Genomic DNA, 26038 nt, shown 5'->3' with positions numbered 1-26038 from the left:
CTAGTATGTAGTAATAAGAACCTATCTATCTTTGGAAGTTAATAAAATGGATGACGAATGCCTATTGGTTGGTGAAAATGTGTTTTAGTTACCCTTGATGCCACCTGTTACCCCAGCAGGGAAGACAGTGACACTGATACCCTACAGCAGCAGTCTATTTTCCCAGTCTAGGACTTCTAGACGGTGGCCGTCAGATAGATCACATTTTTATTCTATCCCTTTTTCGCTGGCAGTGAAATACAGGGACAGTATTATTATTATAAATATTAAGTACAGTGTTGACTGTCTTGGTTACCTAAAGGCTACACTATATTAAAACATGGGTGTAGAGCATCTGTTAAAATGAAGTTGGTCTTTCACCACTGAAAGAAAAGTTCGCCTTTATTTTTCACGTATACAGTACATTACAGTACAGTGAAATTCTTTCTATCTTCACATATTCCAGATTGTTAGGAAGTGGGATCAGGGCACAGGGACATATGATAGGGTGTCTGTGGAGCAGATAGAGTTGAGAGCCTTGTCCAAGGGTCCAACAGTGACAGCCTGGACCCCCGAGCAGCTGTCAATTTTCCCAGTCTCGGACTTCAAGCCAGTGACCCTAGTAACTCAGAGCCCTGCCATTTAGCTCATCTAAATATACACATTTTTCTACTAAATATAAAAAATTTTCATTCCTTTTCTGCTCTACATTCCAAATTGTTCTCCTTTCTCCCCTTTTCCTTCTGCCTTGGCAAGCTGCCTCAGCCCTCAAACCCAACTCACCTCTGCTCTCGGCAGCATCCAGACTGCCTGCCAGCTGCTCCAGGAGTCGTGCTCTTGCTGCATTTCTTTTGTGTTTCTTGCCTTCGTAATGTTGCTGTGCCATCAGTGGATTGTTGAACCAAGCACCACACAGACAGCAGTACTTGCCTGCTTCTCCATTGTTGCCCATGGAGGGCCATGAGGGTGAAGGTGGCGGTGCTGGGTCTGTAGCCTGAGGGGTGCTTGCAGTTGAATCTGTAGAGGGAAGGTTATGACAGCTCAGTTTCTCAATCTTTATGCTTGCGATGCATCGCTTATTAAGTCATATACACGTACTCACTGGAGCATTGTTAAAGCAGTAACACTGAAATGAGATGTAGGTTAGCAGAACACCTGCACCTCTCCAGAGACATGTTTCTGTGCATGTTTGGGAATTTCCATCCATTTTTTTTTTTTTTGAAGCGGAGTACAGAAGTCTTGCAGGTGACCCACTCTCTATGTTACTACAGACTTGTTACCATGGTTACGAGTCCCAAAAGAGCCCACAGGCCTTGACACCATTGCAGGTTCATCTGTCTTTAAAGGCAGGACAGAACCTGCATCTGCTGGAGCATAAAATTAAAGACTAATTTCTAATTTACACAAGATACTTACGAAGCAGGTAGAGCACAAAAACAAAGTGCCAAAAAAATCAAGAAGGCACTGCAAATGCAGCCTAGTGTAGGTTGCCAGGCACGCAGCAGTGGTTGCTAGGATATCAATGTGGACTGAAAGAAATCTTCAGCATTTATAAGGTCTCAAATATAGCACTGTGTGTACACTCCATTTAAAGCGCATCTGTGGCACCTCTACTGAGACATACATTACACCAGTGCTACAATGACCTGTCGGGATCATGTTTAAAAAAAAGATGTTTGCGCAGATCAAAACAAAATTAGCTAGCGTAAATATGCTGGCTCTCTGCATGCAAATATGTGTATATATGCTAATATTTTCATAATGCTCAGAAGACTGGCTGAAAAGACACTAACCACAGACTTTGAATAATCCTTGAACCAATGATAACTGAGCATGGCATAAATGTATGCTTCATAATGAGGGATACGCTGTTTAATTTCTGAGACTGAATGTCACATGTTTTGGTTGTCAAGGTTGTGCTTTGTGCATTTACTTCATTAGTTAGTCATGCTGAACCAACACAAAGCCAAGAACACATAGTTACAGCTAGTATGCTTCTCTCTCCTCCTCTCACCACCCACAATGCTGTTATAAGTGAGATGATTCAAACCAATGTGAATAGATCAAATGGAGTTTTCGGCAAGCTTTCTTTTGCAGTAAGAGATTTCATTACTCCTGCATGGTGTTAGGAAGATGTCTCCTGTTATTAAAAATAAACCAAGAATAAAATAGAAATTTTATCCAATTGTTAGAAGGATAAAAGGGAAATGAGAGAGGAAGGTTTACTCCTTCACTGTGACCTTTCAGGTCAGCTTGAAAGAGAAGAGAGGAAAATTGCTCTCTCTCTCTTTCTCTCTCTCTCTGGCTGTCTCTCTCTCTCTGTCTCTCTCTGTCTCTCTCTCTCTCTCTCTCTCTCTCTCTCTCTCTCTCTCTCTCTCTCTCTCTCTCTCTCTCTCACACATCTCTTGCTGTATGTACAATGCACGAGGCAGAGCTTTTTGCTGAGAAAGCCTGGTGATGCATGGTGGTACTGTATATGTGAGAGGATGAGTTTATAGTGCAGATGGAAGGCAGTGAGATGATAACAGAGTGGCCACTTAACTCATTCTTGAAGCAATCTTTATTACAAAGCTTCAACTGTCACCACCAAGGCTCACCTGTTCTGAGCTCTGAGTGTTCATTTTCATAAATGTACTCTTGAATTTAATCTCTCCTAAATTTGCTTGCCCTCTACTTTGTTTTACTGTTTCAAAGATGCCTTTTAGCATCAACAACACTATCACTCTGTTCTAAAACTCTGATTATAAACTCATATCGATTTATAGATTGAGTCTGCATTACATTTAAAACATAATTTCTCCCCCTAATTCAACTCTGCCTAAAAGAAAAGTATAGCGTATAAAAGTATTAAAGGAGTTTAAAGTAAAACTCAATGTAACAGATGTACATGTTGATGAAGAATGTTCTGCTTGTCTAGCCTTGACGTCTAGCTTGCAAAAAATTGCAGCCTGATGAATGAAAATTGAGCTTAATATCATTGACAGGCTGAATATATTCCATCTTCCCTATAAGTGTTAGGCATCTTTGTACTGTCTTTGAAATAGAGCATAATCAAATATGGCCACTGAGTGAACTACATGAAAACAAATGTGCCACTTTGTGATTAAATAGAAACAAACCTACCCACGGTGCTGCCAAGTTTTAGCACAACAACTCACAGCTTTCGCCAGCACTGGCTCATTTCCAGTCATAAAGTCTGAGGTGATTGAAGCTTGCTTCGGAAATTAATTCCGTCTCACTATCACGGATCCAGGGTTTATATATATATATATATAAAACCATAGTAATGTCAACATTAAGTGACGATTGAAGATTTAGTTTTGAAACCCACAGCAAACAAATTATTGCTAAAGTGCAGACAACATTCATACTGAGTGAATAAACCCATCTGTGCCACAATGACACCAGGCACTTAGTTACTAATGTATGGCTTAATTGCTATATGTATAACATACCAGTCCATAAAAGAGGCCCATTAAACACAATTATAGTTGAACTATACTGTGATTGAGACGTCGACATGGCTTTTTATACTAATCATCAGTCACTGCTTGTGGACGTGTGGTACGTTTACCTATCAATCAGAATAACTTAAATAGCATTCTCTCCTCTTCTCTGTTCCATACAGTACAACACATACATCTTTTTCAAGCTGACCCTTCATTAGTATGACCCTAAACTTCGCAAAACACACTGTCACTTCTAATATTTACAGCACATTTATTGTGCAAATGTTACATCGAACTCCTCCGATTCAGATCCACAATCGACATAAGCATCAACTCCAGTCCACATATTACATCATTACCACAAACCTTTCTACTGATTGCACTTGTCTTTATTTTCCTTTCATTCTCTATTTGAATACACTCCATGGTTACTTTAATAGGAATAGGCTTTTTTTGTGATCATGAATGTGTCTTTTGATGAGAAAATGGTATTAAAGCGATTACACTGTTTGGGAAAACTGAGGCATTTAATGCCTGTGAATATGTTAAGCAGGCCGGTGTTGGTTTATTTGGTATTTAATGCAATTTGTATAATGCTTATCATCTGAGGCATTATTGCAAAAAGTACATGTATGTGATCAATATTAGTTTCAACAGTTACATGTGAAAAACGGATACACATTTCTGTACAGTACTATAAATGTTAGGATGTTCATTGTGGCCACTTTGGCACAGCATGAATGCTTTAAAAACAGATAAACATGCATGACAATCATATGGTAATTACTGTGTAATTGAAAAAAAATACTACAGTGTACTGATTAATTGAAAAAAAAAAAAACTTACAAAACTGAGCTGACAATAATTAAATCAGAATGAGGATTACGCTGTTCAGTTGTCAGATGCTCCCTCGGGGCACAGAGGAGGCATTTACGCTTTCCGTTGTAAACGCATGACATCAAGTCATAATACACATCCACATCTTTTCTCAGCATTTCCTCTCAGTATTGTTTCATGCTTCCATTTATTGTTAAACACTTTGTTTCGACAGCTTTTTAATACGGCATACCGGGAAATGTTTTAGGTAAATTTACTGTTTTCCATAATAGCCGACGGAAATAATAAACGGGAAATCATTCCACATTATAGAGAATGTTCCTAGAGTAAAATCTAGATATACCTTGTTAATCACGGTGTGAGATTCAGTTAATGCACAGGAGTTAGAGTAATGTTCTTCCTATAATTCCTGTAATATTCTTGATATAATCCGGCTCAATCTTTCCTATAGCGTTAAACTGTAAATAAATGAAATGGTTGGATAATGTAGAAGCAACACTCTTTGGGAAGGTGCGCTTTGGCAGAATACGGATGTTAAATACAAGGTGTTGTACCACTGTGAGAGAAAATAAAAAAATAAAGTGATAATTTGTGAAATAACGGTTCAGGTTTCACTTAAATGATTGCAATATATGATAATATCTATTGGCGTAACCATAAAAGCATTAGTCTATTATCTGCTGCTGGGCTCACTTTGGAATTGAAAGCTGAATGGATTTGGATATTGCCACTGGCATAAAGATTAATGGTGCTGTCAGAAAGCGACAGCCCTGTGCATACTCACACCAAATGTGACCTGAGATGCCGTGTCACACACCGGCCTTGTGAGAATTCACCCTCGCCTGCAGCAGGTGCAAAAAGCACGATATACTGTACGCTGATACTGATATATAGAGGACTTACAGTGCAAAGTGTAATTATAAATGAAGCTTCAGATTTAGTCACGTGTCTGAGGAATAAAATGAAATTAGTGTGTTAGTAGAAGTTAGTAGTCTTGATGAGCTCATGTCCCAGTGAAACCCATCAGTATCCATTATCTCCATGCAGTCTGGAGCCTGAATTCAGTTCAGTCTGAGTTAAGCATCAGGCCAGGAGGTATTAAATAAAGGCTGCTTGTCTCAGCATGCCTTCAGCCTGAGCTTCATGCCACACAGGATTTACCTTTACACTACACCAATCCCCTGCTCCATTATTTACAGGCCAGTTCTGATTCATGGCTTGGTGAAAGTGCACACCATCAGGCACCTAATTCTCGTCTGCTGACTATTTTACAGTGCATCATCGCCTCTGCATGCTATCTGCGCAGCTCCAGAGCTCTGCTGACCACAACTAATGTAGCCTCTACTGACCAGCTTTCCAGGGTTGATACAAGAATAAATTTTAATAGGAAAGAAAATAATTTAAATATCCCAGTGCATTGCGTAGCATAACCCCTGGCTAACAGGGACATTACAGTAATCAAAGCCACAGCAAGAAGAACACAGCATATTCAGATGTTAATTATGATGAATAAACATTGCTCATATTAATCTGACCTGTGGGGGTAGGTAAGCTGGGCTGCTCTCCCAGAACAAGTCGTACTCTCTTAGCATGTGTTTTACCCTGGTAGTGCGACTGAGCTACGATGGCAGATGTGAAGAACATATTGCAGAGCGTGCAGCATTTGTTCCTGTCCACCTCATTCTCGGCGCTGTCCTGTAGGAGGAGAGACAAGGGCAGGTTCAAGAATCATGAGAAAAAAAGATCGCTTAGAAACAAAGTGTTGTGAGTTAACATCAAGGAGATAGAGCTTTCTATGAAAAGACACAAACTGGTCTTATTAAGATGTGTGTGTGTTGGCCTGGCAAAACAAATTGCTGAAATGTGGCCAATTTTTATTTCTTCTCGTCGCAACACGTGTCAAACTCAAGACTCCAAATTTACCAAATGTATTAAAACACTGTTAAAAACCTTGCTATCTGTGTGTGATCTGACACAGTGAACGTCAGGAGAAAAGTCAACATAATTTCCCTGAACAAATTTCCCTGCACGCCACACAATTGTGTACAAAGAGTATGCAATACAACACACAATACAGGGAGAATAAACAAGTAAATAATGATTAAACAAACAAACAAACTGTCAGGACTCAACCCGGACTTTTGGCCACGTGCTGTTTTTGTTTACCTTCTTCGTCACGTGTCTGCCCCGCCTTCGTCTGCCCCTCCCTGTCTTCACACCTGATCCTTATTGTGTCATCGTGTCTTTTTATATTTAAGTGAGCCGCGTTGCCGAGTGCAGCGCGGAATCATTAGTTACGTTTACCCCTCGTCATGTCTAGTCTTTGTTAAGTGTCTTCATTTGTATTGCTTTTATTATCGTCTTTATGTCGTTGTCTTTATTATTTATTAAACCCCTTTCCTTTGAAGCTATCCTGCATACGGGTCTGTCTCCATCCTCTTCTGGTTGTGACACAAACAAACAAATATATATATATATATATATATATATATATATATATATATATATATATATATATATATATATATATATATATATATATATAGATTCATAAGAAATTAAATCTATAATTTAAAAATAAAAGCATTTTAAGCATTTTTTTTGTGCCAAAATTGACTTTTTCTCATGCATTCATGCTTTATAAACAGCAATTAAATATGACTAAATTTGCATATTTTTAATTAAAAAAATAGTATTTGGGGATATTATAATAAAAACATTTATTTCACTGTGAAGACACTCAAGAAAGACTCTTACAGAACAGTTTGTTTGAATACCATTTTTCTCTTATCAGTTAAGTGAGAAAGAAACCTTCATGGTTCTAAAAAGGTTAGGTAATCTTTGTGCTATGAAATGTATCATCTATCAAACATGTGATTGATTGTGTGGTGTAAAGTGTGGTTAAAATAACACCATATCTTCCTCACATTAATTGTTTTCTCGGTTGTTTTTCTTTTTATCCTTTAAAAATCTCATTATCAACGAAAAATGTAACTGATACCAGTGATTTATGAATGCACAACAGAGCAGTAGCTCCTTATATTATAAGAAAGCCATGAGATGAGAAATATGAAATAATCCTGGTGTTTTGCGTGCAGTGTTTGCCAGCACTAAGCTCATAAATCATTTATAAACCAAAGCTAATACACATCTTCAGATCACTGTCCCAATAGACAATAGTTTATAAATCAAACACACTTAGATTGTGTGTATGTTGTACCACAATTATGAGTACAAGAGCAGAAGGGTAGAAGAAAACCAAACCGTTTTATGCACTGGTTTCCAGTTTATTATTCACATCTATTTTATATGTATACATAAGGCCAATTTGATCACATCGACTCATTTTAATTCATCAAGAGTCTGGGTCCTTTCAATCAGATGCAGGAGGCAGGTAATTGCACCCTAAAAAATTTTTTTTGTCAATTTGATGTCGTAGCTTAGTGGTAAAGGTGTTGGATCATCTCTTGAAAGGTTGTGAGTTCAAATCCGAACTACACTAATCTGCTACTTCTGGGCCCCTGAGCAAGGCCCTTAAGCCCTGAGTTGTAAAAGTTAAGATTGAATGTAAGTTGCTCTGAAAAAGGGGCATCTCCCAAATGCTGTAAATTAAAATTTGCTTAATTCAAATATGTACATCTGTTCCACAAGGATGAGTTTTGTTGCATTAACATTATTTGTTTTCAAATAGGCAACATGATTTGATCCTGTATTTTCAAAGCTCTGGAATAAAACTGAACGCTCGCCCAAGGTCATGACCATGATCCTGTAAGGCAGCGGCATTTCCCACTGTACTATTACACCATATTAAAACTAATAAAGTTTAATTAATGGTATAGTCATGTCTTTCTGTCAGTGCCAACATCCTTATGGGATTTATAAAGTCATTTTTGCTGATTTTATAAATTACGTCAATACTACACAACCACTGCATAACCACTGCATACAATTCACAGCAGATTCTTGTTTAAATAAAATCTAAGTTTTCGTGAGAAACTATTCATAATATTTACTTTTTAAATCTGACTAAATATACAGTATACTCCGTATTTTCAGTGTATAAAACCTGATCCATTACAAATTATGAACCATTGGGTTGAACAAGATGTTGGGGATGTGGTAGCTTAGTGGGAAAGATGTTGGACTATTGATCAGTTTGATTGTAATGTAAGTATCAAATCCTAGTTCCACTAAACTGCCACTGGGCCCTTAAGCAATGCCCTTAATTACACATAACAAGTGATCAGTTGTGCAAAATAATAAAAAAAAAATGTAAGGGTGCTTTCACACCTATAGTTTGGTTCATTTGGTCCGGGCCAAAAGCAAAAAAATGATACATTGTAGCTTTTTATCAGTTTTGGTTCCTTTTCACACCACACTGATCATTCTGTTCCGCACCAGTTGAAACGAACCAAAATGCAGTCATGTGATAACATCCACATCACTCATTGGCCACATGTCTTTGAGCGTATTTCCTAAACTGCTTCTCGATTCGTCAGAATAAACGTGCGGGAAATTTCAACGAAACTCCGGAAGTAAACAAAAAGAGGAAAATACAGGACAATACAACATACAGTACACCATGGAGAGACGACTGCGCACTGCAATTATGTTCGTGGTTGTAATCTACTACATCGCTTGTATACAGCATTCTATGCAAAGTCTTAATTTTCAGAAGGAAGCGTGGATGCAGCTTGAAAATATCATTTTAATGCACTGCAAACGGCGAAGACGCATCGCAAGACACTTCAGGAGGCGGCGAGCATTACTTTTGCGAAACTGTGACATGCTATCTTCCGAAAATATTGCCAACGACCCACTACAGCAGCTGGTTTAGTCCAAAATGCGCAATACTTTTTGCAGTTAGGTCTATTCGATCTCGGACCGTGTTCTCACAACAAACGAACCGTACCAGAGTTCATTTAAAAGCATACCGAGACCACCTCTTCAAGGAGGTCTCGGTACGCTTGTTTGGTCCGCTTTTGTTTTCCACACCAGAGTTCGATTGCTGCATTCTCACCTGCCCAAACGAACCGCACCAAATGAGCAATCGAACTCTGGTACGATTCAACCGGACTAAACAAGGCAGGTGTGAAAGCACCCTAAGTCACTCTGCCATAAAAAGTGCTCTAGGCTGATACAAGAATCTAAACCCAGCTCCTTACTTAAACCATTAGTAGACAAACCTCATGCTTTTCATTACTTTTTTAAGGTCAAATCACTACAAAATAAATACAGCCTGGATGTCCTGTTGGCTTTGCATAGTTTCTGCTCTCACTGTCTCTGGAGAAAGGACATTTCTGGGCTATTATCAGACCTAAAACAGCCCTAAGTCTGGCATGTGTCCAGGTTTCTGCTCTGCTCAGATCTGTGTCGCCTCATTTAAACCCTTACTTACAAAACTAAGGAGGCCAGCCTTAAATAAACCTGATGCAACTTAGTGCCCTGATCATGGAGAGCTTTCTCAGTTTATACAGTATATTACGCATACTAGAACTAGAACTAGAAAACAGAGGATATCAGGAGGAAGCATCTTCACTTGTGTTTGGTGCCGAACACATTATTCTTTATCATGGATAACCATTAAACACATGGGGTTTTCATTCATCATAAATACATACAGTAGAAATCTGAGATCACATTCAGAACATTTGCCTTAATTCAAATTGGAATCTACATATCATTTTAGTATTCTAAAATATTTCAAATGTAAGTAGATGTTTAATATTTTGAATATATAATATTCAGGATCATGAACTATTTCTGGGGCTCTATTTAAATCTATGCAAATATAGTGTATGATACTGAACATGTGAACTGTTCAGTATCGTACTCATGATTTTCCTCATGTCTTATCTCCTCTATTGAAGCATATATTCAGACAGCACTCTGATGGATTTGATCTAAATCGGATCATTAGTTTACACGAACTTGTGAAGTCCTGCTTGAGACCAGGCTGTCAATGAAGCAAAAAAGTGGACGAATCAAACACTTAAAAAACTCATTTAATATTTCCAAGATTCTACTTTTCACTCACTTGTTGTCGAATTGTTGTATTATTTACAAAAGGATGCAAACAAATATTTTCAATAGTTCTCTCAAGACCTTTGGACCTCACTGATGCCATGTACTGTAACTAATATAGAACGTATCTCCACACCGGAGGGGAAGTAAAACATGTCATAATATTTAACTGACCCCAGCAGAAGAATAAAACAACATGCGTTTTATTACAGTATGTTTTTTTTGTGTTTCTTTGCCACCCAGATGCACTACAAATTAATGAGCATGGTTCATAATTACTTGTGTGCAAATATTTTGCCAGACATTAGACTATATCAAACACATGCAGAGTGACATATTCCAAGATGCTGTTCACAACTAACTACATTATTAGCTTGTCAATCACTCATCTAACAGAAATAAACTGACACTCATGGCATGTTAAGACTGTTAAGGAATAGTGGAAGATTAACTGGGAAAAAAAAACTTTTACGTTTACTCTGATTGTGAAAGAACTGCAAAGACGCAAACATAACCATGAAACTAGAACCATAAACACACACACACACACACACACACACACACACACACACACACACACACACACACACACACACACACACACACACACACACACACACACACAGAACAATATCAAACGCTTAACAATGAATTAACGCGTGATGTGCTAGGGCTGATGGGTAATATAGATCGTTATCGATTTTGGCATAACCAGAAGAATAGTATATGTGAAATTCACGGTGCAAAAAAGGTGTGTCTAATGCAATATATTCCTATTTTTTTGTGAATAAAAAACTTCATGTATAGAGATTTGCTCAAAGTTAATATCATTTGTAACAGTTTTTGTTGTTGTGTTGTTTCTTTTTTACTCTAAAATAACTCTTTAGGATTTATAATCCTGTTCCGTTTAAGATGCTAGAACATCCACAACCACCTTTCCTTTGCTCAGGTTCTACATTTTTACACTGTTCCCTAAAATGGAGGTGTCAAAATGCATAAAACCCAAAGCTGAAATGTGTCAGCTGAAAAGTCACACTATTAAAGCTGTTTCTTCCAGGGTGTTAGAGGGCTTTAAGACAGCTTCTTTTCCTACACAAGTCTTCCTGTACAAAGCTGAGGTTGTTCTGTTCGCAACTGACTGGTCTTCTTCTGTTGTCCATGATGAAATATTTATTGCTTTGGTCATTTTGTTTTCACCGCAGCTGTTCAATTGCCTTGTGGCTTACATCTAAATTAATATTCCCTGATCCTCACACCACAGTGATCACTTACATATCAATTAGTTACCTAAAAGGGGAAGAAATTAAAAAGCCGGGCTTGGTGAATCTTTCCATTCAAATCTCGGAAATGTTGCTGCCTAAAAATGCAAGTAAAGTGGGCATAGAAATGATAGAAATCACCAGGAACAGAAAACATGATGGTATAGTCGCATAGTAACAAATTCATTAATTAGTAATAATTACTAAAATTCTATTTAAATTAAATCAAATTGGATTTAAATAAAAAAAAATAAAAACAACAACTTTGTTCACAGATTATTTCTAGTATTTATTTGTGTGTGTGTGTGTGTGTGTGTGTGTGTGTGTGTGTGTGTGTGTGTGTGTGTGTGTGGATCAAGCTATCCTGAATATAGCACTCTGGCTCTAATTTTTGATCACACACTTGAAAACGATATGATGAAATACTGTATTATACCTGAGAAACGTTTCACAATACCGAACATGTATTGCAATGTTTTTCTGACAACTGTCAACTGAATAAAACGTCAATACGTCTTTGAAATTTTCCACTAAACAAAATACTGTGCATCGGAGATAAAACTGAATTTTAACGCGAGATGCTTGTTACTCAGAGTAACAGTGAAGTCAGTGAGTAGTGAAGACTAAATTGAAGTCTGAACTACTGAATTATTTCAAAAGCACATCTTATTTATTTACTGTATAGATATCTCATCATTACAGTCCAATTTACTTGCTAGAACAAAAAGAACTCTGAAAACTCCGTAAAATGAGCGTCTTGTTAGTATGTTAAGTATACGTATAAATAGAAAGAATGTCATTCGTACCATTCTTGACTTATTTTCAGCTGAAAAAAACACTTCATATAGTCAATTGAAACACAAGCCTCGTCATCACCTCTTCGCGCAACAGTCACACAGAGCATATGATAGCGTTCTGTTCTGTCGGTGCGTTTCTTTTCTTCTGTGTCTTTATATTAGGTCGTTTAAACATTTTAAATCTGTCCGCTGTCATCGGTACTGAGTGTATAAATGCTCTTCTCTGTTGAGACGACGTGACGGTATGAGAGTCTGTATCTCCTTTCACACACTCATTATTCATTAGGCATATTATGTCACATTAGAAATGACACACACTGAAATGATAAATAGCTTGGCCAGCACCATGCCACATCTACTCTCTGTCTATAAATGGCCTTTTTTTTTTTTGTTAGTTTTTTTTTTTTTTACTCAGCACATGACCTGATTCTGGTGAGCTGGATACTAGGGTGGTGTCCTGTTTGCTGGTTATAGAGGAGCTGTGCAGACAAGAGAAGAGCTACTCAGAAAGCCTTTAATGCCTACCGTCTCCCTAAAGACACAGCAAGTGTCTGCCTTGCTTGGATTCAGTGCTCAGCTCAAAAATAACGGGCCGTCTGTGTTCCCCTCTGCTACAACTCATGCTGTTGTTAGTACTGCAATTTGTGTGTATATGTCTGTAAGGAGGAGACGGGGGGTGGGGTTTGTGGTGGTGAGATGGACAGAATGGTGTTTGTACACCAGATTCATACATGTGATGATTCGCTCCTGGTTCAATTTGTGTGTCTGTGTGTGTTTGTTTGTGTGCAAGAGTAGAAAGAAAATTTGAATTAAACAAAAACCTCCTCTTATACGCCCATATTGCAAGCAGAGTTTATTATTATTTGTAGTTTATGTGAAAATACATTGATTTTTGATTCTGTTAATTTGATGATTTGACACTTTTATTCAGCCCGCAGGTCCGTGGTCAATGGCTTAATCGCTGTAATCAGAAAAAAACATTCTTAATTCTATAATTTGGAGTCAAACACTACGACTCTGGACAGCTCTGGGAAATTAGATTAATATTGAGGCATTCCTATGATGTATAAATAAAGCTGATTATAAGATCCCTCCATTTTTTGTCTGACCTCAAGTCTTACGGATCAACATGAGCAGTGTAGATTGGGGTGATAAAGGGTAAATAAAGTGGGCATGAATTGGTACTTGGTGCTTGTTCAGTAAGACTAAAGTCTTTGTGGAGAGATCAGGATTTTTAATATTATATTTAAGGTTCATTTCTACCTTTGAGTCTCAACTCAGATAAAACCTCATGAACACGGTCATGAGTTTTTTTTGTCTACACAATTGACAGCAACTTGTGCTCTATAAAAATGATGACTCTCCCTGATGTTGCTCTGCATGCTCAGGTCAGTCATCCTTTAACATCCTATTAAAGATACTCTTTGAAGACCATGAAAAAAAAAATACACAGAGATGTTTTTGCATAAAGATAAATTCTTGCTTGGATGAACGCGAAATATTTTCACAAGTTTGAAACATCTGAATAAGTGACAATTCTTTATTGATGACGCTTGTTGAGAGTAGGAGGCTTTGACAGTGTTTTCATTTGGTCTCACACTGTGCACTCGTTCTTCATCTACAAATGTTTCTCTCTCTTTCTCTCACTCACCCCCATTTCATACACATCTGGCTGTTCTCATTTACATGTGACCTATTTTGTGAACACACTAAAAAAAAAAAAAAGGTTTGAAGCCTGTGACAGTGTCTGGCCATGCCCTGCTTTTAACAAAGAGCTTTTAATTAAGTGTCTGTTTATCACTCTCTCCCATTTCCTACATTCTGCTCTTCCAGTGTTTGGAGGGGTGTGAAAACATGGCTAAAAATAAATGCTGCAAAAAAAGCTACAGACTATGGTGCAAACTAATTCTCTCTAGTTGAGGATGTGCAAAAATTACAGATGGGGAAAAAAATCAACAGAATAGAGAAAAAAAGTCCTTCTAATCCATCCTCCTAGCTTGCTCATATAAGCGATAAGACAGAGATCAATCGAACATGTTCAAACAACAAGAAAAGCTGCACAGGCTTACACAAAAATCCAAAGAAAGATATCCTTTCTTTACGTTCTTCTTTCTTTGGGTTCGTTCCTGAGTCTGAGCACCTGTGTGACTTGTATGAGGACATTCTCCAGTGCTCACTGCTGCCTAGTAGCTCTTAGCTGCAGGCACAGAGTCGCTAAAAAAAACTTTATGGAGTCAAGCAGATACAAACCAGTCCATAACATGAATATTCATAATGCGTTGCTAACTTCAGCTGGTCATGGTGGCATGGGTTCCATAAAACTGAGGCTGTCTCCATAGGAAAAACACAGAGAAGATGCAAGTCAGTGCTGAGATTACACAGTACCTAGCATCGTTGTAATACATTTAGGAAAGCTTTGTGAAGATTGAGCAGATGGATGGATGTAAGGATAGATGGATGGATGGAAGGAAGGATGGATGGATGGATAGATAGAGCAGGAATAGTGACATGTAGGGCATACCACAAGATTTAAGATGTATGGATGATGTATGGATGGATAGATGGATGGATGGATAGAGCAAGGAATACTGACACATAGGGCATATGACACGATTTAAGATGGATAGATGATGTATGGATGGATAGATGGATGGATGGATAGAGCAGGAATACTGACACATAGGGCATACGACAAGATTTAAGATGGATAGATGATGTATGGATGGATAGATGGATGGATGGATAGAGCAGGAATACTGACACATAGGGCATACGACAAGATTTAAGATGGATAGATGATGTATGGATGGATAGATGCATGGATGGATAGAGCAGGAATACTGACACATAGGGCATACGACAAGATTTAAGATGATCAAATGTTTATGAGATTTTGGGATTAAGAATAAACATTATCAGAGTAATAGGAAGGCAGACAATAGCCCTATTCGGACGGGACTAGTTTTTCAGGGGGTCGATAGAGAAATTTCAGTTTCACAGACGTACTGTACTTTGTGATTTTAATCCCGTCCGAATCTGCCATGTCTGTCTTTTTTCACACAACCTGTGTAAAAATTCCAAAGCAAATTACCTACTGTTTTTCAGCACAATTGGCGCTCCTCTGAGAAATCTAATCCCATCTGAATGCGAATGTCTGTGATTGCCGAAAATGTTTTTTCCAAAACGTGTTTTCTTGTCTGTTTTGGTCAACGTGAACTACCGTATTAACCCTAGGTATTCAAGTTTCTGCTTTCTGCACACCAATAATGGATGTAAATGTGTTTGCTACCCTGCGAAGAAATTACATAACATGAAAATTATATAAAAACCTATTTATTCCAGTGGGTTTATAAGAAGTTCTATATAAAACCATATGATGTTAAACATTTTTTACATTTGTTTTTTTTTATTATTTTTAATATTATTATAACTTGTATAACATTTTTAAACACTTAACAAGTTAGGATGTTTACATTTTAAAGGGCTTAAATGTAAATTTACTTAATTTCAAAATATCGGTCATATGACCATACGCAATCCACGCATCCTGGACACAGTCTTGTGCAACGCCCACATGTAAAACACAGACACTCCTACCTCCGTAATAAACACAGAGATGTTAGTCCCGTCCGAATCCATACATAAAATGACAAACGTCGGCTGAAATAAATTCTTACTCAAACGTCTTTTGGAAAACTAGTCCCGTCCGAATAGGGCTTATGATGCCTTATGATGACTTGTTTCTCTATCTGTCACAACAGAGTACAATGCCAGATATAGTCTCTTGGACTTCTGGTTTTGCAAGTCTGTAACACCTTACACATGTGATTTCACAATGATAAAAAGGAACCTCACACAAGGTTGATATTTAAAGGTGCTCCTTGTGCATCATGTTACTGGCAGTTGGTTTAAGTGCTGATGTCTGTTCTTGCTGCTGTAGAGTTTGATTAGTTAGAGCAGTGGTGATGCTCTCTATGGCTCCTCCAGGATAGAAAGTATAGCAAAAGGAAATCAGGCAGGCCTGACTGAGTACCTCATGGTCCCCAGCAGAATTATTCATAACAAGTGTTCTAATGAGCTCTTTATAAGCACACAGTCTCATGCTCAAACTGACTGCACCTAAGGACATTCCTCCACAGACTACCTATCAGCTGAATTTTTCATAAGCCAGTAAATGAACCCTTTCAACATCAGCCTTGAGGACATTAATTAGACCCAGGATCTTCCTGTTCAGTCAGACAGTATACATAGACACTCACACATGGTGGTTTAATGTTGCTTTATCTCTGCATTCCAGGACATTTGATTTGTTAGAAATAAAACACAACAGGTCATGATGTGGAAATAATTAACGACAGTAATAAATGATGTGTCCTGATGCAAAACTTATTTTTAATTGATTGTAGGACTACAACCGAATATTTAATAACATGTAATTGTTATTATTATTGGTCATAACATTGTTCTTATTCCCATGTATTACTACTGTATCATCAAAAAACAGCTATCCGTGCGCTACACTCTCTTTTTTCTTTTCTCTCTCTTGAATCTAATTTCCAGAAAAATAAAACAACAACAAAATTGCAATCAAAAAAAATATACAGCTTATCTTGTTACTGTTATAGGACAGAGGACACAAAAAGTCCTCTGTCCTGAAGTTATTAAGAGTGACTACAGTTGAGGGTTAAGGGCCTTGCTAAGGGGCCCAAGAGTGGAAGCTTGGTGGACTTGGAATTCGAATTCACGACATTCCGATCAGTAGTCCAACACCTTAACCACTAAGCTAAAACGTCCCCGAAATTGATTGACAAGCAACGATATCTGAAATGCCATAATGTGGAATAAATGTCTCCTTAAACCAGCTTCACCATATCAACCACCATATTTTTCCATACACAAAGTTTCAATATATTAATACTTAAAAATGGGTTATAGTTAATCATTAACCTATTAAAATGATATTTTATTATAAAATTGATATTAATTATATTAATGCACCTGTGAGCAGGCACTACGATCGAAACTCATGTTCAGACCAATCAGATTCAAGAGTGCTATAAAACAAAAAATATTTTTTTCTTGCAAAAATGGGATAATGTGCTTTGTGGGAATATATGATATAAGCCTTTTATTAATTATGCATTTAATGCCTTTTAAAACCAGATGTTCCAATCTGTGAAACCCATAGAGATGAAAATATTTAAATATTTAAAAAGCACACTGGTCACATGATCCAATTCTTTCGTGGAGAGCCTGAGCCATTACCGCGAATCATCTGCACTTGTGAAGTGGCTGACAACCCAATAGCTCCGGATCACAGTGACAGAAACATTATAGGTTATATGGTTACACAACCATGTCATGATCGTTAAAAAAAAGCCCTTTGGTAGCTTTCAAACTTCACCAGACCCAAAGCCCTGCAAGCTATAGTGTCGGCGGTAATGAAAGTCGGGCACTTTAGCTGACTTTGGAGATCTGGTTAAAATAGCAAACAAATTATTTAACATAGACTAATTCAATCATTCAATTAAGTTTTGGGAGAATATATTTATTTATTTTTCATTTTTTTTGGAAGATATGGTGAACCTACAGTGCATTTTTTTTTTTACAATATTTAATATTGTTATTTTACATTCTATTATTTTATTATAACATTTACATTATTTTATTTTTGTCATTCTGATAATCGAATCGTGATGCCGGTATCACGGATTAAATCGATTCGATGACCAGAGTGTTTCATTACATCCCTGATGTCTTTTTTGTATTTGGTGTGCCATATAGGAGTTTAACAGAAATTTAATTTTATATTACTTTCTATTTAGTCCAGTGTTCCATATTACTTTACCATAGGTGCAATTACTTACGGACTGTATTGTGAGAAGTATTGTGTTTTTGGACATACAGTACATTAGTGATAGGGATGTGGTAGCTCAGTCAGTGGTTAAGGTGTTCGACTACTGATCAGAAGGTCATTGGTTTGAATCCCAGAGCCACCAAGTTGCCACTGCAGGACCCCTGAGCAACTGACCCCTAACTCTCAATTGCTCAGATGTATAAACAGAAATAAAAATGCCACTCTGGATAAGAATGTTTGCTAAATGCTGTAAATGTACTGTACATTAATTCTCAGGATCTTGCTGTAGAGAAGGAAACTTTGGACGTTCAGGTAAAATAACTTTTCCTAGACAGACACGCTAGTTTCTTGTTCAAGTGCTTTTAGCTTTTCTAATTTATTTCCCCACATTTCAAACAGCAGGTATTAATCTCCATTTAATTCAGAGAACGCTTTGATCCTTGCAGCCAGACGACTGCTGCACTGGCCGTCTCTCTCTCCTCCTGAAAGCAGCTGAGGAGAACATTAGCATTTGGTTTAAGAAGTGAAAATAAGGCACAAATTATCTTGACTTTAGAATATGTCACCTTTACTGTCCTATTTATTTCAGTCTTACAGCAATAGCAGCCTATTGCCAAAACAAAACTCCCTGTTTGCTGTGACAGCTTCTGGCAGGTATGATTTAGAAAACAGCTATCTACAGGTTTTCCCTGCAATTTACCTGCAGGTTGACATGCAATCTACTGTTGAGAGCAGCAGCTTGACTGTATACACAAGCTGTCTGTTAAAAAAAAAGTCGCACTGAATGCTCATCAAGCAAACAAGCAAACACACAGGTCTAGCATTGTTGGCATATTTCTATGGTATACATTATCACAGGTTGGATTCATTTCCCGTTTTCACTAAGTAAAGCTCAGAAGATGGAGCAGCAATTTTTAATGCTTAATAGAAAAAAAAAAAAGAAAAAAAAAAATCAATGATATCAACCATCAGGCATAATTGTGCTGAAAAACAAGAAAGCCAGCGCTAATATTAATATTAATAACAAAGGAAATGTAGAAGTAGTAGAGATGTTGGACTCAAACCTCCAGTATGCAGACTTGGCTCAGCGAGTTAGCGAATTACAAGATGACAAGTACGATGGTGTTGATGTTGCTAGAGTGTAAAAGTGCAACCATTGGAACCTGATCTGTTTGAGCAGAGTGTACAGAAGATGAGGTGTGAGAGTTAAAGCATTACAATGCTGCTGCACCTGTCGCAAGGGGAAAATTCCCAGGTTCCCAGTGGCGCCATCAGCAAGCAGCCAAATGGCATTTTGGGTAATTATGGAAACCGTTAGCTGACATTAAAACAGACCAACATGTTAATGAATTAAAGAAATAAATACATGAATAAACAAACAAATACATAAATAAACATATTGATATAATGATTATTATTATATTACTTAGCAACTTTAGATTCAAACTTGCAAATGCACAGTACAGGTTTGTATACTGGGGTCAAAGAGAATCATTCAGAAATCTCTGTACAGCTTCTCTCGATTGGCTTCAACCTTTCCTGTGCATTCCTCTCCAACCTTTACTATGGACTGAGATGCTGATCATATACTTGTGTTAACTATAAAACCCACTACCACACAAACAACACTGACAGCACTTGACATTCTAAGACAACTTATAGCACAAACTGCATTACAGATCAAGGTCAAAAAAGTCATCCAGTAGCTCCTATGATTCTGCACAGAAAAGGTTAACGAACATTCACTGCTGCAGGGTGTTGGTGTAAGAGTAGAGCACAATCTAGTTCGCTCACATCAACATACCGGGTTGTCTGGTCTCAGTCTTTTAGAAGGAGGACCACCATCTTCTGGGTGGAGCATGTAGAACAGACGCACTTTGTTGGCATGTTTCTTGCTCTGTTATAAAAAAAACAAAAACGAAAAGCACGATATGAAAATCAGACTTATTAGAAATTGGGAAATTATGGCTATTAAACGAAGCTTTCATTCATTCTGTGTACACAAGACTTCTAATAACCTGTGGGATGTGATCATAGGTTATCATGTCCATGTGATAGCTTAGCGACCTCAGATTAATTCGCAAATACAGCAACTCACAGCTTCTATATGACCAGAGACTGGTCATTTTCAGAGAGCTGAAGATTTCCAGCCTCATGAGAAAAAGCAACCATCGGTGACGATGTGTACATGACAAATTACGCAAAGTTTAACTTTATGCAAATCTGAAGAGATTTGGCACAGAGACTACCAATGGGAGTCAAGACAGCAAAGCAGACATATTTCTCCTTCATCTTGTATAATACGATGCAGATATGCACTGATGAATTTTATATCCAAACGCCAAATCACCCTCCAAAATGTTTCAATTTAGATGATCCACACACTGATAATCATTATTACTATGGCAACCGATATCAGGAAAGCCTCCGGGCAACTTCGTAGTACTGCGACTGGAGACTTGCAGATAAAATCACTGTTTGTTTAATCACTGTACAGTTTAATGATTTTAAACTAAATTATTCTACCATTTAGGTTCTTAATTTTGCTGCCATAGCAACAGCAAGTAAAATTATAAGTCTCTGGTCAGTGAGAATGATAGGACCTTGACTAATGATTTGCAAGCGGTCCGATAAACGATCAGTCACTATTCATTATATATCTCTGGTGTAGAGCTGTAATGTGGAGAGATCCAACAAATGCTTTCTGCAGTGACATATGAGAAGTAATGGCTGATAATAACTGATGATGTAGGTTCTGTATCTTGAGTCCTTGTGTAAATAATCAACTTTCACATCTTGATCATTCGCAGGAGAACTTTTACTTCATATCAAATGGAAGCTGCTTAAAAAAAGGCATTTTTGTATATAAAAAAAAGAAACAAAAAGAAGCCTTTTGGAATAATAAAACTAATATGAGTATCACTACAATGTGATAAATGTGAGTTGGTTAAAAACAAATAGATTGCTCTGATTTACAAATTTTGTTTACTAAAACCGTGAATGTCGCGATTTGTCAGATCTCCCACAGAACACTTAATAGGATTACGCAAGCTGCTCGCAGCACATTTGTGATTTATTAAAATGCATCTTTAAAATAACCATTTTCAGTCATCAATACTGCAGATTAAGCAACAAACAGTTACATTATTTAGATATTAAAATAACACATAAAAATATTTAGGTCTCTGCTTGCCCTCAATTTTATGTACTGTCATTCACTTTGATTTCGTCCTTCTGACTGACTTCACTGTGACTAACTGGGTCAAAATCAACATGAGTAAAATAAATAAATAAATAAAAGCATGGAAGGAAGAACAATCCATTTTTCCCCCCACAAAAAAAAATATTAAAAGTTTGATGACTACAGGAAGTAGTTCACACTGACAAAACTAGGACTTGCTTCTTAGCCCAATATCTCTGCTTTCACAGGGAACAAATGGCATTTCTCACACTCGCAGAGCCGAGAAGCAGTAACGCTCTAAAGACAATGAGGATTTTGTCCTGCCGGCCAGATGGCTAGTCTGAGGGCGTTAACACTTGCACTAAGGTTACTCTCTGCCACCCAAACACTTTTATTATTTCATAGGGAACCGAACATCCCAGCATGCCAAAAGAGTTGGCTTGTACCTGTAGTTTGAAATATGCATGTACATCCTTCACTTTTAGAATAATTAGAAGCGTCTCAAGTTTCAGATGGTTAGGCTGGACCAGAGAAGAGATAACACTCACATCAAAACTACTTAATGAAATAAGTGACTCAGGGGAATGTTCCTGATTATGAAGTCTTCAGCTGCACTATTCTGTATTTGTATTGGTTAGACTATCTTTGTATGTATTATATATTCTATTACTGTACTTAGAAGAGAGCATTACTTTAGGATAATAGTTTTCATAAGACAGCGCTTGAAAAGAATGACACATTAACACATTAACTGTGTGTGTGTGTATAAAGAGTGAAGGCTATTAAAACATATCAAAGTGCTGTGTATGACAGAATCATTAATTCATATCTATGTAAATTTTAATTTAAGAGTCTGAGATGTAGAATGCTTCTGTCCACAAGATGAGCTGTATTTTTTATTTGTCTGCCTATCGCAGTCTTTTCGAGAGCTGCAATTTCCAGAGTTCATTGTGAGCAGATGCATTTTCTAACCGCCGCTAATATAATCGAAAAATACGGCTATCAATGAATCCCCATATCACGCACACAGCTGAAATCTGGCCCTTTGAAGATCATCATAATATTGAGTTTCGAAGATTTGAAGCCCTACAGCCAGCATAAGCGAAGGAAGTAAAGGAAAAGGATTTTCCGAGGATGTCAGCAACGAGGACAGCTATTCGGGTCTGTTTTTAAGCTGATATATTGCTGGAGCTTTATATGATATCATTTAGAAATAATCGTTATACTTGCTATTTAAAATTTGATACGTTTGTCGATTAGCTTGTAAGAGAATAAGAGGTATTACCAACGCTTGCCTCAGAGCATCAACAGAGAACAGACTGCTACTATATTTTGAAATGTGTGTGTGGGAAAAATGCTGCTATGGTGTTTAAGAAGACAAAAAACCTCCTTGCTGACTTTTTGAGTAGGATACAGAAAGATATAGAGGTTAGAAGTTACTCAACATACAGGAAAAATGCTCTACATCAATACACGAAGAAATCATTCCTACATGTTAATTCCCTTATATCTGTGTCTGTATTTATCTTTCATTTCTGGGCTATGACAAAATAAATAGATCATTATTTCACAATGCTTGCAAGTTGTGTTACTCTTGTTTTATATTTAAGTATGCAATCAACTGGCTGTAACTCAAAAACAAAACGAGGGTTCATTACTGTCTTCCCTCATACTTCTTGTGTAAATATAACACATTTCATTTGCTATATTATTGCAAACATGCATCAGCACTACATCACTAAAAAGTCTTTCATCCTACAAGATATTGACTCCGATATTCTGTAGTAGCTAAAACTTTCCCAAAGTTTATATTTTAACCCACGCCAGAGTGTACGCTACTGTAACGGCGCTGTGGGCTGAAATATATCCCATGTACTGTTTAGTTTATGAGCCTAGTCTGGAGAATATAACATGAATATTGCATTTTGTAGTGTTTCTAGCTAGAAATGATGCCTGTGCCCTGCAGACTGTGGCACATGGTAAGAGAAATTCAAGAGAATACTACACTTGTGTTTCCTTTTACCACACAGAGCTCAGCACAATCCAGGTGTTAGAGGCTGCCTTAATATAAGAGCTTAATGGTTATAGTGCTGATGCTGTGTAAAATGGGCTCCATTCATTAATTAATCATTTAAATAGCAATGAATCTTCATTATCTGCTTTGGGCTGGTCAGGGTCATGCAGTTGAACTCTTTTTTTTTTTTTACCAGAGACCAAAAACTATAATTTGCACCTGTTTTGGTGTGCATGTTCAGTATTAAAGGTTTTTGTCATGTTGTACAACATAGTGGTGGTTAATGGCTCACATGCAAATGTCTATGACATTCATGGCTTTAAGAATTTGTTGTTTTATAAGCATTTCTGTTTTTACCTAAACTTCTGTTGGCAGTTTAATCATTTGCAGAGAGATTTTTTCCACACAAAAGTAAATTGTGATATCAAACCCATTCCTGTGCTCTGAGATGCCCCAAGTGCTTTTTCATAATCATTTAAACTTTGAAGGCGTTATCTTCAAGCCAATTCAACACCACTCTGTGTAAGGTTATCCAAACATGGGTAAAAACATCTCACGCTGAAAGGCAAAAGTGTCCTAATTTTATATCAGATTTGCGGCGTTAAAATAATTAGTTTGTTTATACTGATTGCAAAATTTGTTCTACCTGCATAATGGACCGCCGATGTACTGGTAAAACAAAAAAAAAAAGGTTTCAATCATTATATTTTGTAAAATAGCCAAGTTCAAGAATATATAATCAGGATCGATCAGGCTAACTTTTAGAGCGAATGGAAGTGGGTATTTAAAAACTGCCTCCGACAAACCTGTAGATGTTGACTCAGTTCTGGTGTTAATGATGTAGCTGCCACATTAAATAAAGCAAACCATCATATTTTCTGCTCAAGTAATTTATGAACATTGCAAAGTTGCTTGAGGCTGTTTTACCTGATATTTTATCAAATGTCCTCTGAATATCCTTAGGCCCTTGAACTACTGCTCGAATACACCTTTTTATGCTCACTTTCTAGCCTGAAGTTAACCCAGTTAAATCAGCAAGAGAAACAAGCAGTAAGCTCTGCAGGTCACAGCAGCTCAGAATGAAGGTTGAGTAACCCTGCTCACACACTCAAAAAAACTTGGTATTGTATAAGATTTGTCAAAAGTTCGAGCAACTTCAGCCCGTTGCATCAGTCAGGAATACAGTCTTACGTCTCGGTGTATTGTGAGTTGAATTGAGAAAAACAGCCTATAATGGGTGTGTTAAAAATGCATGTGTTATCAAGCACTGGCGTGCTGTTCTGTGTACTGTACTGCTCTGCATTTCTCATTTAAGGTAAAGCAACGCTAGCTGTGAATCTTCTAGGTGTGAATGTTTCATTCATAGATCTACTGTTTGGAAAAGTAGTGATTATTTGGCCGTGTGACTGAATTCTGTTTTTAAAGTTCAGCCTTGTGGGTGTTGGAAGAAAAAGGCAAAAATATACAGCTATATTTGTTTGTGTGTGTGTGTGCGTGTGCGCGTGTGTGTGTATTTATGTATTTCAAGCACAATGCTCCAGGATTGTATAACCCAATAATAAGCATGTGTGTGGGTACAAGGTCGCTAACAGATATACTGAATGAGGTGTAAGTGCAAAGTTTTTCTTAGTAAACCATAAGACAGATGGAGGATGTAGGTCAGAGCCATAAGACCTATAGCGCGAGAACTTGTAAACGAGTATGGATGTGTGTTGATGTATACCGTCTGCTTGGTTTTAGCTCACCCTGGGCAGCGAGCATGCAGAGCCATTGATAGCCGAGTATGTGAGGAGGCTGGGGGCAGGATGGCTTGGAAAGGTACAGGGAGAAAGTGAGAGAGAGAGAAAGAGAGAGAGAGAGAGAGAGAGAGAGAGAGAGAGAGAGAGAGAGAGAGAGAGAGAGACAGACAGAGAGAGAGAGAGAGAGAGAGAGAGAGAGAGAGAGAGAGAGAGAGAGAGAGCATATCCTGGCTGAATTACACTGACCCAGTATGAGAGGATGAAAGAGGACACTGATGCCAACAATGTGTGCCACGAGAGAATTTATATATTCTACGATTCCCTACTTCTTCATGAATCTTTGTTTTACTGATCCTGGACCTCTTGGATACAAACGGATTTATTCATAAATTGTTTCGTACGAGAATATACACAAGAAAATCATGAAAATTCGATAAATTCAGAACATTCATATACCTAGCATGCTTGAAAATATTTAATACGAAGTATTAATGTTTGATATCTAATAAACCTTAACTTCATCAACATAAAGTCATATCATTTGTACAAGATACAGTACTTTTAAATAAGCATTATACTCTAACATTTTAATATCTTATTTTGACATACAGTTTACAGTTTTCATTACAATCAAAAGCGGATTATAGAAGTGCTTTGTTGTCTTAATCAAAAGCATTTCCTAACCCTAGTTCACCAGGTCAGGGACATATCTCACAGCATATCTCAATGCATAAATTGAGATAAATAAATGATAACAAAAGAAATGATGCTATGTAAATGGAGGGTGAAGTCCTCGAGGTCTGCCTTCTCATATCCCTGAGCCACAAATGCCTCAGATGACAGAAGATTTAGCACTGCATTACATGCTTATGAGGAAAAGGATGGTTTAGGACCGGTATGAT

At 37.4% G+C, this 26038-nt stretch overlaps 1 protein-coding gene across 3 annotated transcripts in view; it reads right to left on the bottom strand.

Moving 5' to 3' along the window:
- The window catches only part of zgc:171482 (zinc finger protein), a 68425-nt gene that overhangs the window by 23265 nt on the left and 19122 nt on the right, over nt 1-26038 (bottom strand). For 2 of the 3 annotated variants that reach the window (XM_047813039.1, XM_027141826.2), the window contains exons 3-5: nt 20007-20099; nt 5801-5960; nt 763-996 (exon numbers count right to left, since the gene is read on the bottom strand). In XM_047813039.1, coding sequence (XP_047668995.1) covers nt 763-996; nt 5801-5960; nt 20007-20099 — 487 coding nt within the window. Of the gene's footprint in view, nt 1-312; nt 599-762; nt 997-5800; nt 5961-20006; nt 20100-26038 lie in introns of those variants that run through there. The other variant, XM_027141827.2, reaches the window with a different exon arrangement.

Source organism: Tachysurus fulvidraco, chromosome 4, assembly GCF_022655615.1.
Source record: "Tachysurus fulvidraco isolate hzauxx_2018 chromosome 4, HZAU_PFXX_2.0, whole genome shotgun sequence".
In the NCBI taxonomy this organism is placed as follows: domain Eukaryota; kingdom Metazoa; phylum Chordata; class Actinopteri; order Siluriformes; family Bagridae; genus Tachysurus; species Tachysurus fulvidraco.
Note: the sequence above shows the minus strand (reverse complement) of the source record. Positions and strands in the feature narration are given on the sequence as shown.